This window comes from Nicotiana tabacum, chromosome 19 (assembly GCF_000715075.1).
Source record: "Nicotiana tabacum cultivar K326 chromosome 19, ASM71507v2, whole genome shotgun sequence".
Taxonomy (NCBI): Eukaryota; Viridiplantae; Streptophyta; class Magnoliopsida; order Solanales; family Solanaceae; genus Nicotiana; species Nicotiana tabacum.
The window spans coordinates 149428533-149447703 of NC_134098.1; the positions used below are offsets into that span (position 1 = coordinate 149428533).

General features: G+C 35.9%; 2 protein-coding genes across 2 annotated transcripts; both read left to right on the forward strand.

Moving 5' to 3' along the window:
• Nucleotides 1-5155: 5155 nt before the first annotated feature.
• On the forward strand, nucleotides 5156-10021 carry LOC107819199 (uncharacterized). The gene is made up of 3 exons (XM_016645292.2): nucleotides 5156-5753; nucleotides 5919-6537; nucleotides 8819-10021. The coding sequence occupies exons 1-3, from the start codon at nucleotides 5407-5409 to the stop codon at nucleotides 9818-9820; spliced, it is 1968 nt and encodes a 655-aa protein (XP_016500778.1). The 5' UTR covers nucleotides 5156-5406; the 3' UTR covers nucleotides 9821-10021.
• Nucleotides 10022-16221: 6200 nt separating this feature from the next.
• LOC142173782 (uncharacterized) lies at nucleotides 16222-17151 on the forward strand. Its single transcript, XM_075239433.1, has 2 exons — nucleotides 16222-16719; nucleotides 16837-17151. Exons 1-2 carry the CDS (start codon nucleotides 16222-16224, stop codon nucleotides 17149-17151), a joined length of 813 nt encoding a protein of 270 aa, XP_075095534.1.
• Nucleotides 17152-19171: the final 2020 nt, after the last annotated feature.

The following is a 19171-nucleotide window of genomic DNA, read 5'->3' on the forward strand; positions in this document are numbered from 1 at the left end:
CACAAGTGATTGCTCCCTATCATAGTATCCCTTGAAAATTGATGAAAAAAAGTTTCAAATTTTGTACTTTGGCAATTTTTATATAATTTTTCTCCAAATAGGGAGAATCTATAAAGAAGAGGATGATTTTAATGTTGATTTTGTAGTTAGCAGCTACCACACGACTACACGACCGATGTAATTTTATTGTTAATATCGAGAGAGACGAACTTCATAATGAAGTTGCAGTTATGCTGAAGTAGCGTTTTTCATGAAAATCTATTGAAGATTATCGTGAAAATTGTATTAGCTGTCTAATTTGGCAGTATTCAAAGCATAATTTTGGCGTTCTCTCTAGAATTCTCTCCTTCAAAACGTAATTCTACTTGTTCACATTGTCACTCGAATAATGCCAAGACCTTGGTCAAAACTAAATATCATACGAATTTATATTGCTATTTATTTTTTAATTTTAATGAAACAATCAAAACAAAAATTATTTTGGGATAATAATACAATATGATATAATAAGTAACAATCCTCCAAACAAGTTGTAAGTTACGTGACATAATGTTAGAGATTCACCTAATTTAGAGTTGGAAGCTAAAATAATTTATTTTTGTAAGTCAAAACCAAGTTTGTGTGGGTTTAGGTTGTTCAAATATTATTGAATACTAGAGTCATGCTAAAAATAGGAGACTTCAAAACTTGTTTTTCTCTATTTTTTTCCTCCAAACTATTAGTTTCTTCAATAACTATATGTAACAACCCGGTCAGTCGTTTTAAAAGTTATAGCCTCATTCCCCTATTTATTACTCATTCTGTACTTTATAACTGATATATGACTTGCCGGAGTAATTGGTTTAGGTACAGTGAGGTTTTGGAATGAATTGGAACACTTAGTTCCAAGTTTTAAAGCTTAAGTTCAAATAGTGACCAGATGCCGACTTATGTGCAAACGATCCTAGAATAAAATTTTGATGATTCCAACAGTTCTGTATGGTGATTTTGGGCTTAGGAGTGTGTTCGGATTTTTATTTGGAAGTCCGTAGTTAAATTAAGCTTGAAATGGCTAAAATAGAAAATTTAAGTTTGGAAGTTTGACCGGGGAGTTGACTTTTTGATATTGGGATCGTAATCTAGTTCTGAAAATTTTCATAGCCCTGCTATGTCATTTATGATTTGTGTGAAAAATTTGAGGTCAATCAAACTTGATTTGATAGGTTTCGACATCAAATGTAGAAGTTAGAAATTCTTAAGTTTCATAAGCTTGAATTGGGGTGTGAATTGTGATTTTAGTATTGTTGGACGTGATTTGAAGACTTGACTAAGTTCGTATTGTGTTTTAGGATTAGTTGATATGTTTGGTTGAGGTCCCGTGGGCCTCGGGTGATTTTCAGGGTGAGTTTTGAGCGAGTACGAGCTTTTCGACACTCTAATATTGTTCTGGGGTCTTTGGAAGTGCGGACCGCACATGGTGAGTTAAGAGAATGTACTATATAACCGAGGCCTAGGGTATTATTTCATTTTTGGGACCTAGAGAGCTCAGTTTGTGATGATTTTTCGTGGGTTTTTCGAAAAATTCATCGGGTAAGTGATTCTAACTCAGATTTGGTTAACATACATGAATATATCATTGTTTTCATCATCCAATTAGTATTTTGAGATGAAAATTTGGGAAAAATTGTAGAAATTTTATAAAATAAATTTTTGGAATTTGAATGTCGATTCGAAGTCGGATTTGAGTGGAACTAGTATGGTTGGACTCGTAATTGAATGGGTTATCGGATTTTGTGAGTTTCACCGGATTCCAAGACATGGGCCCTACAGGTGATTGTTTTTGAGTTAATTTTGAATTTTTATTAAAAAATATAGTATTCTCTTATGGAATTGATTCTATAATCTTTGTTGATTTTATCGAATTAATTATGACTAGATTCAAGTCGATTGAAATCGGAAAATCAAGGAAAATGCATACTATTTGATTAAATTTGAGCAAGTCGAGATAAGCGACTTGTCTAACCTTGTGTGGGGAAAATTTCTCCTAGGATTGGTATTGATGTGATAATTGTAATGTGATAAAAGTCATGTATACGAGGTGACGAGTGTGTACACGGGCTAAATGTGAAAGATTATGTTTTTAAATTATGTAGATCACTGTTGCATATTAATTAAATTATTAAATCTTGTTATATTCTCCATCATTGATCTGATTTATATACTTTAAATTTGCTTGACTTTCTCCTGCTAATTATTTTTACCTGTTTAGCTGAAACTTGGTTTCTTTTATTCTGTGCATTATTTGAAGTTGAAATTTCTTTAATTTAAATATTATTAATATGAAGTATTTGATATTTTAAATTTGGAATTGAGGCAACGTATTAAAATTTTTTAAATATTATTTTTGCTGAGTTATTAATTCCCGAATATTTTGTGAGATTTTTGTACTCATTGTGATTGAGCCGTGAGCTCCCTGTTGTGGAAAATATTATTGATGTTGTTTATTTTGGTAAATTAAAATATTTAGGCACTTGAGGTACAAATTGTGATATATTATGATATTGATACGCATGCGGTGGTATAAGGTACGAGTGTTGAAACGCATGCGGTGAGATAGGGGTGGCTTGATACACATGGCTAGTAGGGGAACTACTAGAAGTCATGTGGTGTGATAAGGGTGGCTAAAACGCGGGATGCTATTTCAGAAAAAATATTTTTTTTAAAAATTAAATATGAAGGCTCCCGCGGTGATATAAGGAAATGAGATATTGTGAATTTATTTATGATTTGGGACTACGAGACGGTACCTCGAGAGTGCCCTTGTTGATATTGATTTATGGCCGCAGTTGCCTTTGATTACTGTTATGATTTTCTTAAAGTTTAAAAGAATTCTATTTTGTTTCCACGAGGTATTATTTGCCATTATTTTGCGCAGTTAATTGGTGACATACTACTTACTTGATTCATTTTCATTGTCATTTTATTTTTATTATATTGTTAAACATTTCACCTTGTCTTTTATTATTTTAGTAGGGCCTGACATGACCTCGTCACTACTCTACTGAGGTTAGGCTTGACACTTATTGGGTACCGCCGTGGTGTACTCATACTATGCTTCTGCACACTTTTTTGTGCAGATCCAGGTACATCCTACCAGTCCAGACATCAGTGAGCTACTTGTGTACGAAGACTTCGAGGTATATCTGCCAGCATCCGCAGACTCCGGAGTCCCCTTCTATCATTATTATATTGCTTCCTTATTTTTCTTAGACCTTGATATATATAGATACATTGAGGATAAATTCTTAGAAGCTTGTGACTTATTTCTACCGGGTTTTGGGAGTTGAAATTATGTGAATTTGAAGATTATTTATTTCAGATTTCTATTGTTATTCTGCATTGATAGGCTTACCTAGTCTTAGAGACTAGGTGCCATCACGATATTCTACGAAGGGAATTTGGGGTCGTGACAAGTTGGTATCAGAGCTCTAGGTTCATAGGTGATGTTTTTCATGCGGCTAAGAATGATAATATATTTTCAAATTTATTCATCCATAGAATTTGAGATATGAAGTTACTTATGTATAAATTCTTTTTTCAAGAGTTAATGAAACAATAATTACTTCAAACAAGCTTGTGCTTTAATTTTAAAATCGATTTCTTCATAGTATGTTTCTTTAGACTATTTTCTTATGTATGAAGTTGTTGATTTCAAGTTTAAAGGCCTCTTTTCTAATGGAGCAAGCTAAGGTGATCATCTCGATGAAGAGTAATTGGCAAGAGATTTAAAAAAAATATGTCAGAAGCGTATTATGTTGCTAATAAGTTATTTTTCCTCGTGACTTTGTAAACATGGAGTTATTTCATTCAAGATCAAACGAGTTCTTTTTCTTCTTTGTTGTTCAAACTTTTCATTTGTCTTTGCATAGGCTTTATTATTTTGTAAATTGTATGTGCATAGTCTCCCGTTTTATACAATTATAAGGTGCAAGTGAAAGAAAGGAATATAATAAAAAAATAAGTGGATGATTCCATTCCACAAGAATGACCGGTCATATACAATAAAATTAACTCACAGTTTTTATTTCCATTGGAGATAATTTATCAATGTTAATAAGATATTTCAGTATTAAATAACTATCAATAATTATTGAATAATAATTCTATCATGTAATATAAATATATATTTTTTGAGTATTCATGCCTTTTTAGTAAAATTCTATAATATGGTGGTAATTCATTAAGATATGAAATGAACTCTGTAAGATACGATTTCTTCCTTTATTGCATTAACTAAATAATATAAGAATTCATGATTTTCAGGAACTTAACTTTTTTCTTAAAATATTATTTTATAATTTAAAATATATTTTTAAATAATATTAAAATTTATATTCATTTATTTGAGATAAACGTGCAACACATATTTAAAAATTATATTATTATTATTATTATTATTATTATTATTATTATTATTGTTGTTGTTGTTGTTATTATTATTGTTATTATTATTTTTATTATTAATATTATTTTGGTCAAAAACTCAACCAAAATATTAATATTTTTTTATTCTCTAAAATAAATTTTACATTAAATGTTCTTATACATTATATCCGTAGTATCTTGAAGAGTTAAGAAAAAAATAATTTTTTAGGACTCAATGAACAAGAAACTCCTGATCCCTACTTTCTTGATTCTTTTATCTTTAACTTTTCTTTTAATATTTATTTTATAACTAAAATAAATTCTAATAATATTTATTTCTGCGAAACAAATTGATATTGCCATTTATTCAATTATATATATTAAATTGAAATAAATGGCAATATAAATTCGGTAGTCTAAGATGTAGAGGTGATGGGTAGTCTTTAAAATTGGACTATTCAGTCCTATTTAAAGCACAACTAGTACTGTTTTTCCTTAACAAAAAAGAAAAAGAAAACAATTTAAGATTAATTTATTAAAGTTTATTTACACGATAAATAAAGCGCGAAAGTAGTAAAACCAATTCCGCAACTCGCACGTGCTACCGCTTCCGAAACAATTTGAAGGAAGGTCAGGCAAGGAAAATCTGACTTAAATTAAAGGACAAAAGAGTCAATCCACAGATCAATCGCGTGCTTCAGATCAGGCCCATGGCCACACCTATAAATGCCCAAAGTCCTCAATTCTTCAACCCGTTCAAAAACCCACACAGACTCTAGTACAATAAAACGGGAGCACCAAAAAGGATAAAAATAAAAGACGTATATTAATCTAGACGAAGAAGACGAAACTTAACCAAAAAAGCAGAATACCTAATCAAACCCTAGCTAAGTTATTCCATTCGACTCAACATGCTGTGCTGTGATTAAAACTATATATATTTATGTTTTGTGTGTATATATAGATATATATTTGTGTATGTCTATGTGTAAATAAAGGAACATGGAAAAAGAGTCGGGCACAACGAAAAAGAAGACGACATGGAGTACATGGGAGGAACTTTTGTTAGCGTTTGCAGTGAAAAGGCATGGTCTCAAGGACTGGGAATCTGTCGCCATGGAACTCCAAAGCCGTAGCTCTTTACCCGCCCTATTGACCGCTCAAATTTGTAAAGATAAATACCGTGACCTCCGCCGCCGCTTCATCAATAACAACAACAGTTATGATGATGAAAAAATCAACGACGGTTTTGACGACGGAGATGTAACGATTCCTTGGATAGAAGAGTTGAGACAACTCCGTGTTGCTGAGCTTAAACAAGAGGTCCAACGCTACGATCTTTCGATCCAGTAAATCTCTCTGTTTCCTTGTGTCGTTTTTTTAGTTTCTATTTTTTTAAATTTTAATTTTTTTTCAGTGTATGTGAGAATTATTATTTTTTTTAATTTTTTTACGTGGAAAAAAATTAAGTATTTGGATCTGAGAGATTTTGATCTCTGATGTGATATGAACAGGTCGTTGCAGTTGAAACTGAAGAAGATGGAGGAAGAGAGAGAGCAGAGCTTGAAGGACGAGAGTTTAGACGATGGCCAGAAACCAGATCTGGAGGATGTAAAGGAAGAGAGATCGCAAAACGACAATAACAGCGGTGCCGATGGCAAACCGGAGGAGTCCACCGGAAAGGCTGGGTCCAGCGAGGAGTCAGACCGCGAAAACCGGTCATTCAACGAGTCTAATTCGACGGAGAACAGAGATATCGGTGTAAAAAACGAACCGGAACCGGTCGAGACGGGTGAATTTAGACCGGTTCAGGAAGTTAAACCGGTAAGTGAAGAGGACTCGTATAACGGTAGTAGTTCAGATAGACAGGAGGAAAAGAAAATCAGTCGCGAGTCGGGCGAGTCCAAGGAAGAGACTAAGGAAAACAGTGACGTGCAGAGCACCGCGACTTTAACGAAGAAAAGGTGGCAGCGCGGTGGTAGAAGCGGCGGAGATGCGGTGGAGGCGGGTTCTCCCGCCGTCGGACTTAATAAAGGGCAAGGTGCGGCGAAATCAGAGCCGCTAATTGAGTTTTTAGATATTATCAGGTCGCATAAGCGCGGCTCTATGTTCAAGCGCCGGCTGGATAGCCAGGTAATGATTCCCTACTTCGCATTTTCAAATTGGTTGGCCTACAACCATTTGGTGATCGGATTTTGACCGTTTGGACCACTTTAAAAAAATGAAAAGGATAAAACAGATTGGAAAATGAGGTAATTTATTTATCAACAAATATCGGACGGGTGAGATTCATATAAAAGAATTTACATGCAAAAATTGATTAAGAGGAAAAAGAAGAAGAAGATGATAATGCTCCTACTAAAAGAGAAAAGTGGATAAAACATAACAGAGTAGTGGCTTCAATATATGACGTGTACGTGGTCTTCACATGTTTGTTGCCTAAATTTTCTTTTCCTGCCAAAAATTATTACGCTCCTTCCATCTTTAGATTCATATTTCATTTGCATGCATAGGAAAATCAATAATTGGACTCGTCTCTCATATGTTGTCTACATGTGTCAGCGAAAATTGTTGATTATTCTTACTTATCTGAAAAGAAGAAATTGCTTTCATACAAAAGAGGAAATATTTACATAACTCTCACAATTTAAAATAAATATTCTAACTTTAGATTCTTAAATAGGCTACCTAAATACCCCTTATTTTCTAGTCATAAAACTTGTATTATCAGATTTTACAAGTTTTGCTAACTACTGAAAGGGTGCCTTGTTCGGCTCCGTCAATTTATTATGTCAATATATTCATCTAAAACTTACTGTATTTCAGTTGTAGTCAAGGTAGATAATTTAAAATATATTATTTTATTAACCGGCATCGTAAACAGTTCTATATGCTCAGTGTGGTTTGACAGTGTCAAGAGCTTTACTTAAATGTGATTTGATATCAAGCAATCTTTTCTTAAAAAGAGGCCTGTCAGTTGTGTGAGGCATATTTTTTTTTCTTTCCATGTATGTAATCTAATTGTGCAAACTTTTTGCACCATTAATTAAGTAAAAATTAAACCCTATTATTTTATTAAATAATGTATGAGGCCAAATTCTTCTCGTAAAAGAACGAAACCTTGGCAGTAAAATTTGGAGGTAGATAGGGGGAGGAGAGAAATATGAAGCGTCATGGATGTCGAGATTTGTACTTTATGAAAATTAGGGTAGGTTGATAGGTCCCATCTACAACCCGAACAAATCCGGGAAATTGGTGAATTTGGATGGAGAATGGGTCCCACCAACGAGAATGCCTTGTTTGTGTCTTGCCGTACGTAGCATAGCACCTTGGAACCACTAGAATTTAATCTTAGGCTCTCTTTTAAAAATAAGAAAAAAATATCCATTTATGGATCAGGTGAATACCATGGATCAGCCCATTATTATGGGCTTTTAAAAGACGGTATTCAGAAGCCCAATACAGACTTTGCCTTGCTTCCTTATTCTTTCCATTGCTTGACCTATTTTGACCTACTTCCCATTTTAACCATTCTGCTTTTAAGTTGTCACCACGGTTAAATTATGTGATCGCATGGTCCAAGATTGACCGTAAGTTAAATGATTTCTTTAAGATCATTATATTCTACTATATTGTATAGATTTTATATCCTTAAAAATAGTATGTTTAATCTTCATCAAACAAATAATAGTATGTTTAATTGCAATATTGAGATCGCATAGTACAAGTTTAACTATTTAAGCCTTCATGAAAAATTGTAATTAAACGACATCTCAAAGTATTTACACATGCAAATATTTTTAGCAGTAAAGAAAAACCGATTCAAGACATTACTGAAACCAGTGACAGTTCTAGTAAACAAAATGTCGTGAAACAAGTCACAACTAATACTGTTAGATGCCACAAAATCTTTGGAATTAAGCTAGAATCCAAGAATCATCTAGATAAAGGTTTTTGAAAAGCCTCCATGTGCTTGCTACACTTGGATTGAAGAAAAGATTAAAATGATGGAGGGTATTTTGGACAATTTCTCACGGTTTTTGTGATTGGGAAAACAATGCAACGTGCATGGGTATTGGGTAGGAGGTGAAACATACATTGTTTTGTTCTCATCCTATTTTTTCAAGAGATGAAATTCTTCTTACTAGACTACTAGAGCGAGCGCGTAATTTAGGTCAACCCTACCCCACTTCCTTTGGCGTAGTGGTGGGAAGTATGACGGCAATTTTTTTTTTTGAAATCTTTAGTTTGCTAATTTCTACTATTCCTATATATTTTCCTTCCTTTTCTTCCTCTCCGACGAATGGAATTTATGCCACACCTACCCTATCATATTTTATTATTTCCAGACTGTGGTGTTATAAACAAATTAAAGCTGCATCTAAACCGTTTATCACATTGACTTTCGATGCAGAAAACGGACAAGTACAAGAGTATGATCCGACAGCATGTGGATCTTGAAACGGTTCAAGCCCGGATAGATGACGGGTCCTATTGCTCTTGCCCCTCCAAATTCTACTTGGACCTCCTACTCATCTTCAACAATGCCATTGTCTACTTCCCTAAGTCATCCCCAGAGTCAACTGCAGCTAATGAACTCCGTGGCATTGTCATGGAAGAATTAAAGAAGAACAGAACCCAACCAAAGGATCCATCACCGGGACCCGGACCCTTAAGGATCCAACCCAAGCCCGAATTGGAGAGATCGGATTCTTTGCTTGCAAAACACAAGTCTACAGCTCCTATAGTAGTCTGCCGCAAGAGAAGCTCCATTTCAGCTAAAGCAGCAGCTTCTGGTACCAACAAGCCAGAAAAACAAGCTGAAATTAAACCTCCTCTGAATCCAAAGCCACCCATAAAGACTTCTTCAAATGAAGAAGAAAGTTCAATCAAGTTGGGGATGAAAGAAAAGCCTGTGACGGGGGTAAGAAGTATGAGGAGGAGCAATAAAGGCCGTCCAAACAATAATGCTTCACAATCCAACAACAACCAAACCACGAATACTAAGCAAACCAATACCAACGCGGACAAAAAGGAAGAAGCGAAAATGGAGAAGAAGAAAGAAGAAGCTAAAAAACGAGGAGCTGCAGCGGATTTCTTGAAGAGAATTAAAAAGAATTCCCCGACGAAAGGAACATTGATGGAGGCACTGAAGAACCCTACAGAGGATGTTGTTGTTAAAGGTAATAAAAGAGAGCATCAAAAGAAAAAAGTTGATGAACGGAGAGAAACTCCGGTGAGGCGAAGCGGTGGCAGTGGCGGAGGCGGAGGCAAAGAGGAAGGTAGTCCGTCGAAGAGGAGTGTAGGTCGACCGCCAAAGAGAGGTGGGAAAGAAACTGTGCAGGAAAAGCGGGGAAGGGAAAATAGTGAAAAGGATGATTCTTCAATACGGCCGAAGAAACGGTCAAGGAGGTAATAAATTATGATGAACCAAAGTACTGATGTTAGTTTAGTCATTTTGCAGTGTATATTTAACATTATTGTATTTCAGTGTTAGGTTTTGATTTGGGATTACATTTTAGGTTAGTTTCAATGTTTCATACTCTTTTGTCCTGTAACATGCTATTGGCATTTGTACCCTTTCCTTGTTACAGTAAGTCTTACCTCAATTAGTTTATGCTCATTGTCCCAGCCATTGGTGCACTGTTTTTAACCAAAGATTAACGGAAAAAAGTACCAAGAGAAAGAGAGGAAGAAAAGAAAAGAAAACAAAAGAAGAGAAAAAAGAATTTAACTCATATATATTGATAAATTAAAAAATTTGGTGATTTAGTAATGTAAAAATTCTTTTATCCGGTTCAAGTTGCATATAAAATTTATAACTAAAAAAGGTAAAATACAAAGAAAAGAAAAGAGGGGGCCATAACAGGTGAAAATGTGGAAGGGAGGTTTTCTCTTGTATATATATCTTTTCATTATTAAGGGAATAATATATGTTCTCTCATTTATTTCTATATATGTCTTATTTTTCTCATAATAGAGTAGATATTTTCAACTAATTAAATGTTCTTATTCTCATTTGAAGTTCAGCATTAGTATATTCACAGTTTTAGGCGAAAAGGAAAAGAACCAAATGATATAGGCCATAACTTTATGAAAATATAGAACTTTAACTTATAATAATTTCTATAGTTTATTGCATATTTGCATCACATAATTTCCATTTTCTTCCTCATCACAAAATATGCCATTTCCCCAAAATCTCAGCTAATTTCGGCTGAAAATATTACGATGGCTAAGAGTCCATTTGTTATTATATAACTGCTGATATATACACCAAGGACTATTCAACAGTCATAGTCGAAGCTATTCAGAAGGCAAATGTCGAACACACACACACACACACACAAAAATGAAGTTGTTCGGGTAGTATGGAATAATGGAAATGCCATTTTGGAGCATTCGAACAAACACATAAAAATACTGTATGATAAGCAGCAAAGTTCATAATGGAAAGATATGTACAGAAATTGTTGAAAGGAGACATTGTTAACCAAACGGAGGATATATTTTTGTAGAGTCAGATTCAGAATTTAAATTTTGTTGATTCAATCTTTAAGATTTTTATCATTAAACAATGAATTCATATTTACTATTTATTACATAATTTTAATATTTTTTTTATATATAAATTTAGATTTTACATCGAAAGTTATGGATTCAATTGAACCCCCGTCTTAATACCACATAGGCTCTGATTTTTGGAACCTTTAGAAGAAAAATGGAGGGAGAAGAAATGGGCAGTGTTGGTTCTCTTGAGACGAAGAATATGACTAGGGATGGGAAGGGGAAATTTGTTTATTTATTTTTTGTTTGGTTCTTTTTATTCTAATATGAATTTGCATGCCCCTTAAAAAATAATAGATAAAATACATATTTTACCATAGTATCCATAATAATAATAATAGTATTTTGAGAAGTTTTAAGAAATGATTTGTGAAATGAGTAATTAATGATAAGGGTAAAATATGAGAAAAAATATAATCTTCTCTTGATTTGATAAAATTGACAAGTAAAAGTGAATATATTATTAATATAATGGACAAGTAAAAATGAACAGTATATAATAACGTTTGAAGGATTATATATGTATTTGGCCTTGGAATTATTTTGACTTCCTTAAAAGAGAAACTTATTTTTTGCATCGTTTAATGACTTTTAACTATTCTAATGTCAAAAAGATCGATCAGGACCCACTTTGATCCCAACTAATATTTTAAATCTTTAAAAAAATTAGTTTTTTCGAATACCTTTGAGACCACTTTTATTGAATATATTGAGATTTAATTCGTAATTGTAAAATCGTATATTCACCAAATACATATTATAGTACATCACAGTTTTTTTAAAAATAAACAATATATCGAGTATATAGATTTGTGGAATACAGCAAAGACATCTGGATGTGTATACACTAGTTAGCAAAATTAAATATTTTGGATTAACCTCTAGGATTCAAATCTTTAACAAAAACTAAACAATTACAAATTAAATACTTATCTACTTTTTGCTAGAGCAGTGAAAATTGGTAAGAAAAATACTTATCTTGTGTGATCTTTTCTCTTTATACCTTTTATAATGACCCCTTTTCAAAATTAAGATTTATGGTCCTTCATACTTGACTTATATAATTCAACACAATCCTCCAAAATTAGTTGTAGCCAACCGACACAGCTGGTTAAGAGATCACTAAATAAGACTTGTTTTATAGCACATACCTTTGTAAAGAAGTGTATGAAGGATTAAATAATCCGTAAGATATTAATAATAGGTATTGTCTGTTTTAAAAACTTTATGTTACTTTTGCATTCAATATATGATATCTTTTAGTGGTGTAATTATGAGATCAAGTGGTTGTTCTATTCATAACATGAACTCGGATTACTGTCTATTTTATTGAGTTGTTAGTAAATGTCACGAACCAAAACTAACCCCTGTCGTGATGGTGCCTATCGTGGAACTAGGCAAGCCGACTCATTTTCAAAACAAAACGATATTTTCATTTCAAAGAAAATTTCAAGGTTATTTAACATAAAACCTCCATTTAAAGAGTTCAAATAAAAAAAAAACAGAAGTGTGAAAAAGAAAAGCCCGACATCGGGGTGTCACTAGTCATGAGCATCTACTATAATCTGTCTAACAATATCAAGGCTAACTCAGCCTGGAAAATAGCTAAATACTACTAGAGGAAGATAAAAGGGAGAAGAGCAGGGGCTGCGATCGCCAAACAGCTACCTTGCTATCTCCAAGAAAATCTGCAACCAGAACACTCAATAACCGCTACCGTGTCCAGCTACACCTGAATCTGCACACATGATGCAGGGAGTAACGTGAGTACGCCAACTCAGTAAGTAACAACAATAAATAAAGACTGAGCAGTAGTGACGAGAAGTAAAGCATATAACATTCATATCAGAAAATCTCAGTAAAATACCACATACTTTTAAAAATCAGGATTTGAATCAAACATCTCGTTTAAACCCAGTTTCAGTAAAAAAAAAATCATTTAAAGATATTTTTCCAACAGTTTTTCAAATAAAGGCTCAATGCAAAGGTGAGCAAACATGATGAAATCATAAACAACCACTCGTGCTACTCGGGCATACCTCACAATCACTCTTGACTCCCAGTCGCTCAGCACTCGACACTCACACTCAGTAGGTACCTGCGCTCACTGGGGGTGTGTACAGACTCCGGAGGGGCTCCTTCAGCCTAAGCGCTATAATCTGCACGGACAACCCACGTGCGATAATAATAAAATATGCTGCTGGCGGGCAGCCCCGATCCACACTCATCCTCACCAATCAGGCCCTCAGCCTCAATCAGTCATAAGTATGCTGCAGGCGGGTAGCCCCGATCCACACTCATCCTCACAAGTCAGGCCCTCGGCCTCACTCAGTCATAAGTAACTCAAGCCTCTCGGGCATTTCAGTAAAACAGGGCATTCGGCCCAAAACATTTATATACGTCAAAATAGAGTCATAAAACTGAGTTATGCGGTAAACAAGTATAAATATGACTGAGTATAGATTTTCAATCGAAAACAATGAGAGGATGGTAAGAAACAGCCCCTAAGGGTCCAAACAGCATTGGCGCGAGTCCCAAACATGGCATTCAGCCCAATTTACATAAAAATCTTTCTAAATCATATAAGTATCAATGGTTTCAACAAAGTATGCAACTTTACAGTTGCTACGGGGCGGACCAAGTCATAAATCTCTAACAGTGCACGCCCACACGCCCGTACCCTAGCATGTGCGTCACTAAAAATAGTAGAATGATACAAAATCCGGGATTTCATACCCTCAGGACTAGATTTACAATCGTTACTTACCTCAAACCGGTCAAATCTCTACCTCGAAATGCTCTTGCCTCTGGACTCGGCCTCCAAATGCTCCAAATCTATTCACAATCAGTATAATACCATCAATATACGCTAATGGAATGAATTCCACAAGAAAAGCTTCAAAATTAGACCAAAACCCGAAATTAGCTCAAAATTCGCCTGTGGGGCCCACGTCTCGGAACCCGACAAAAGTTATAAAATCCGAAAGCCCATTCAACCACGAGTCTACCCATACCAATTTTACCAAAATCCGACCTCAACTCGACCCTCAAATCTACAAATCTAATTTCCAAATTTCTAAGTTTCAATCTCTGATTTACGCCTCAAAATTATGTAATCTAGTCGGATTACTCAATGATAATTCAATATTATGGAGTAGAAATGATCACAAGGGACTTACCTCAAGTTTTTCTCGAAAATATATCAAAAATCGCCTCTCCCCAAGCTCCAATTTGTCAAAAATGGCAAATGGGACGAAACCCCAGTTTTTTTTTTATAATTCTGCCCAGACATCCTCGGTTCTGCCTCGATCTTGGCCTTCGATCGAGGTCCTCGATCCTGGACCTCGATTATGTCTTCTTCCCAGCCTTCGACCGTGACCCTCGACCCTGGGCTCGATCGTGCCTTCGATCGTGACCCTCGACCCTGGGCTCGATCATGCCTTCGACCTTGAGCTCGATCTAGGCTTCGATCGTGGCCCTCGACCTTGAGCTCGATCATGCCTTCGACCGTGACCCTCGACCCTGGGCTCGATCATGCCTTCGACCTTGAGCTCGATCTGGGCTTCGATCGTGGCCCTCGACCTTGAGCTCGATCATGCCTTCGACCGTGACCCTCGACCCTGGGCTCGATCGTGGCCCTTGACCTTGAGCTCGATCTGGGCTTCGATCGTGGCCATCGACCCTGAGCTCGATCTGGGCAGAAGCAATTTCCAACAGAAGGAAATTGCAGCAGCTGTTCTAGTTCAATTTTTGATCCGTTAACCATCCGAAACTCATCTGAGGCCCTCGGGACCTTAACCAAATATACCAACAAGTCCTAAAACATCATACGAACTTAGTCGAATCCTCAAATCACCTCAAACAACGCTAAAACCATGAATTACACCCCAATTCAAGCCTAATAAACTTTGAAATTTCTAATTTCTACAAACAACTCCGGAACCTATCAAATCACGTCCGATTGACCTCAAATTTTGCACACAAGTCCTAAATGACATAACAGAGGTATTCCAATTTTTAGAATCAAATTCTGACCCCGATATCAAAAAGTCAACCCCCCGGTCAAACTTCTCCAAAAATAAAACTTTCGGCATTTCAAGCCTAATTCCTCTACGGATTCCCAAATAATATTCCGGACACGCTCCTAAGCCCAAAATCACCATACGGAGCTATTAAAATCATCAAAATTCAAATCCGAGGTCGTTTACATATAGGTCCATATCCGGTCCACTTTTCTAACTTAAAATTTTCAATTATGAGACTAAGTGTCTCATTTCACCCCGAGTCCCTTCCGGACTCGAACCAACTAACCCGATATAACATAATATAGCTGAATAACACAAAAAGAAGTAGGAATGGGGAAAACAGGGTTATAACTCTCGAAACGACTGGCCGAGTCGTTACAGTAAATGGAATTGTTTTAAGAAATATTATATATACATATATTTCATTCTAATTCGATATGAGGAGAAAATGGAAATTGCAACATTCGGATATCTATTCGAGTTATGTTTATTGGCGTTCTACCAAATTTTTCTAAGTGTTCTTTTGTGTTGCATTTTGTATTAGACCACAATTTTCTTCTGTCTTTTATTCTTCTTCTGAAAAGTGAATAATGACATCTTGAAGCATAAACATCCAACAAACTATCCAAGAATAAATTGCGTAATTATTTCGATAGGTTGTGCAGGAAAACGTTTCAACTAGCAAAAACTGATTCTATATCAGCCTAATGCAATTGAAGAGACAGCGTGCAATATTGAAGTTACACCATGCTCATTGGCCAGCATGTATTCAGTGCCTGATGGCTCATGGCATGATCAAGTGCTCTCCTAGATGTTATATATACACCACCAGAATTGAGGAAGACAATCATCACTTTGTGGCATGCAACCCCTCAAGGTGGCCTCTAAGGTGTTGAAGCTACTCTAAGGAGACTACTAACACTGTTCTATTTGAAGAACATGAGGAAAGAGGTGAGAGATTTTGTTCAGAAATGTAATATGTGCCAAAAGCATAAATCTGACCTAGCTGCTTATCCTGGCTTGTTACAACCATTACCTATTCTAGATGCAGTGCGGTCCCAAATCAGTATGGATTTCATCGATGGCCTCCCTAAATCTAATGGTTATGAGGTGATACTTGTGGTAGTAGACATGCTTAGCAAGTATGGTCACTTTATTCCATTGAAGCACCCTTATACTGCTCAATCAGTTGCCAAGGTGTTCTTAGACACTGTGGTGCGATTACATGGTCTACCTGATACCATTACAAGTGATCGAGATGCTGTCTTTCTCAGTACCTTCTGGAAAGAGTTGTTCTCACTGCAAGGAGTTCAATTCCTCTTCTGCATACCATCCCCAATCTGATGGACATACTGAGGTGTTGAATAGAAGTCTTGAGACCTACGTAAGGTGCTACAATAATGAAGATGCTGCTAACTGGTACTCCTGCTTGCCTATGGCTGAGTACTGGTATAACACCTCATTTCACTCAGCCATACATATCACTCCTTATGAAGCACTATATGGTCGACCACCTCCCTTACATTTACCCTACTTGCCAGGGGAGTCAGCTTCAGCTGAAGTTGACAACACTTTGCTCAATCGAGAGCTGAAATTGCAGTTGCTTAAACACCATACGAGAAGAGCTCAACATAGAATGAAGCAACAAGCAGATTCACACAGAAGTGATAGGCAATTTGATGTAGGTGATTGGGTCTATATGAAGATTCAACTCTATAAACAAGTGACTATATCCAACCACTCATCACACAAGTTGGCTTCTAAATACGATGGACCCTTTCAGATTCTCAAATGAGTGGGTCCTGTTGCCTACACTCTATTACTTCCTGCTGGAGTCAAGATCCATCCCATATTACATGTTTCATTGATAAAAAGATGCTATGAAGTTCCATCTCAAATTTTTTATCCTCCAGTAATTGATTTGGCCAGTCCTTATTGTCCTAATCCTGAACTAATTTTGCAAAGAAGAATGGCAAAGAAAGGAAATAAAGCTGTTGCACAAGTTTTAGTTAAGTGGCAAGGACTTCCTGCTGATGCTGCTACATGGGAGTTTGTCACAGTCCTACAAACTAGGTTTTGTGCTTTTAATCTTTGTGGACAAGGATCTTCGATTGGGGGGGAGGGGGAGGGGGGGAGTATTGATACACAAATATAGAGGATTAGCTCGAGCAGCTCAAGTATAGAAGACAAAGTAGTGCAAAGTCAAAAGTTATTTACAGGGAGGGAGAGTTAGTTACAATTAGTTGAGGTAGTTACAATAACAGAATTCAGCTAGAAGAAATCTGCTATAGCATTATCATTTTAGATACAATGTAATGAGTGCATATAGTGTTGTAAGCTACAAAATTCATTTCATCAATCATTACATAAAGTTTCTTCCTAAACTCTCTCTTCTCATTTTCATCATCCCACTTCTTCTTCTTCTTCTTCTGCAAATTCCTCTTCTCTACTGCTTTCTCGAGTAATTCTTGAGGCAGTGCTGCAATCCTCGAGTTCAAGTTAAACTCCTGCAATCGTGTAACATTGGTATCAGCTCTCTCGATCCTTGGAATCATGGCGAAAGATACACGATCGAATGAAAATTCAACTGAAGAACCAGCTGAACTACGTGAATTGATGCAAAAATTGATAGCTGATGTAGGGGCTATATCTGGTGAAGTTTTGCATCTGAAGCAGTTGGATAGGACAATCCTCAAATTGAAGGAACAAATGAATAATTCAAGGGAACTCCAGAAAGATAAATTGCCATTACCATATGAAGGCGAACCTTCTTAATGAAGGTCTCATCAAGAGAGAAGCCCTACGAGCTGCAATCATCACCATTCCAATTTCTCTAGGTGGTCTAGGATGGAGTTCTTACGGTTTACTGGTGTAGATCTAAGATCATGGTTGTTCAAAATCGAACAATTCTTCTCTATGAAAAAGGTAGCTGCTGAAGAAAAGGTTGAAGTAGCTGCATTATAGTTGGAAGGTGAAGCTATACAATGGAACCTCTCTTTCATGAGGTACATGCAATACCCACAACCTACTACTTGGAACGAGTATGTCATGGCATTAGTCGAAAGATTTGGGGCTGATTTTGATGATCTGATGGAAGAAATTAAAAAAATCAAACAGACTGATAGTGTGAAGGAATATCAAGCTGTTTTTTAGAGGAATCTGAATAGGGTGAGATTATCTCAAGAAAATGCAATTAGCTGCTTTATTGGAGGTTTGAAACACGAGCTTAACATTACAGTCAAGCTCACCAACCCAACTGCATTATCACAGGTGTATAGAACAGCCAGAATACAAGAGGTTTACCTAGCTGCAACCAAACAAACTTCCTATGCATTAGGAACCTCAGTCAAGAGATGCCAGGAATTACTGGTAAACCATTGCTCCCTACCCCTAATTCCGGTAGTTCACCTTATACTAAGGGTGTCAATAGGAGAGCATTGAGTATAGATGAAATGAATGACAAAAAGGCAAAGGGATTATGTTACTTCTGCAATGAGAAGTATGTACCTGGGCATAGGTGTAAAAATTCCAAACAGATATACATATTAGAATTGGAGGAAACAGAAGAAATACAAGATACATGTGAAGAACAAGAACTATTGTTGCAAGATGATAGTTTCAATTCCTCAGATTCATCTCAATATGTAGAGCAAATGGAGATTTCCATTCATGCTTTGAATAGCTCTTTGGGTTATAGAACTTTGAAAGTAACTGGTTACCATGCTAAGAAGGCCTTGAATATTTTGATTGATACTGGTAGTTCACACAATTTCATTGATCCTGACTTGGTCAAACACCTGGGATATAAGATCAGGTATACTCACCCTCAACTGGTGGCTGATGCTAATGCAAACATAATGGTGGATAAATTGTGCACCATCACTTGTTTGCTGCTGTAACGACCCGGCCGGTCGTTTTGAATATTGTAACCCCGTTCTCCCATTTACTGCTCAATTTATGTCTTGCAATTGATTTATGACTTATGGGGTTAGTTAGTCCGGGTCCGGAAGGAACTCAGAGTGAAATGAGACACTTAGTCTCATAATTAAAAATTTAAGTTAGAAAAGTGGACCGGATATGGACTTATATGTAAAGGACCTCGGATTTGAATTTTGATGATTCCAATAACTCTGTATGGTGATTTTGGGCTTAGGAGCGTGTCCGGAATATTATTT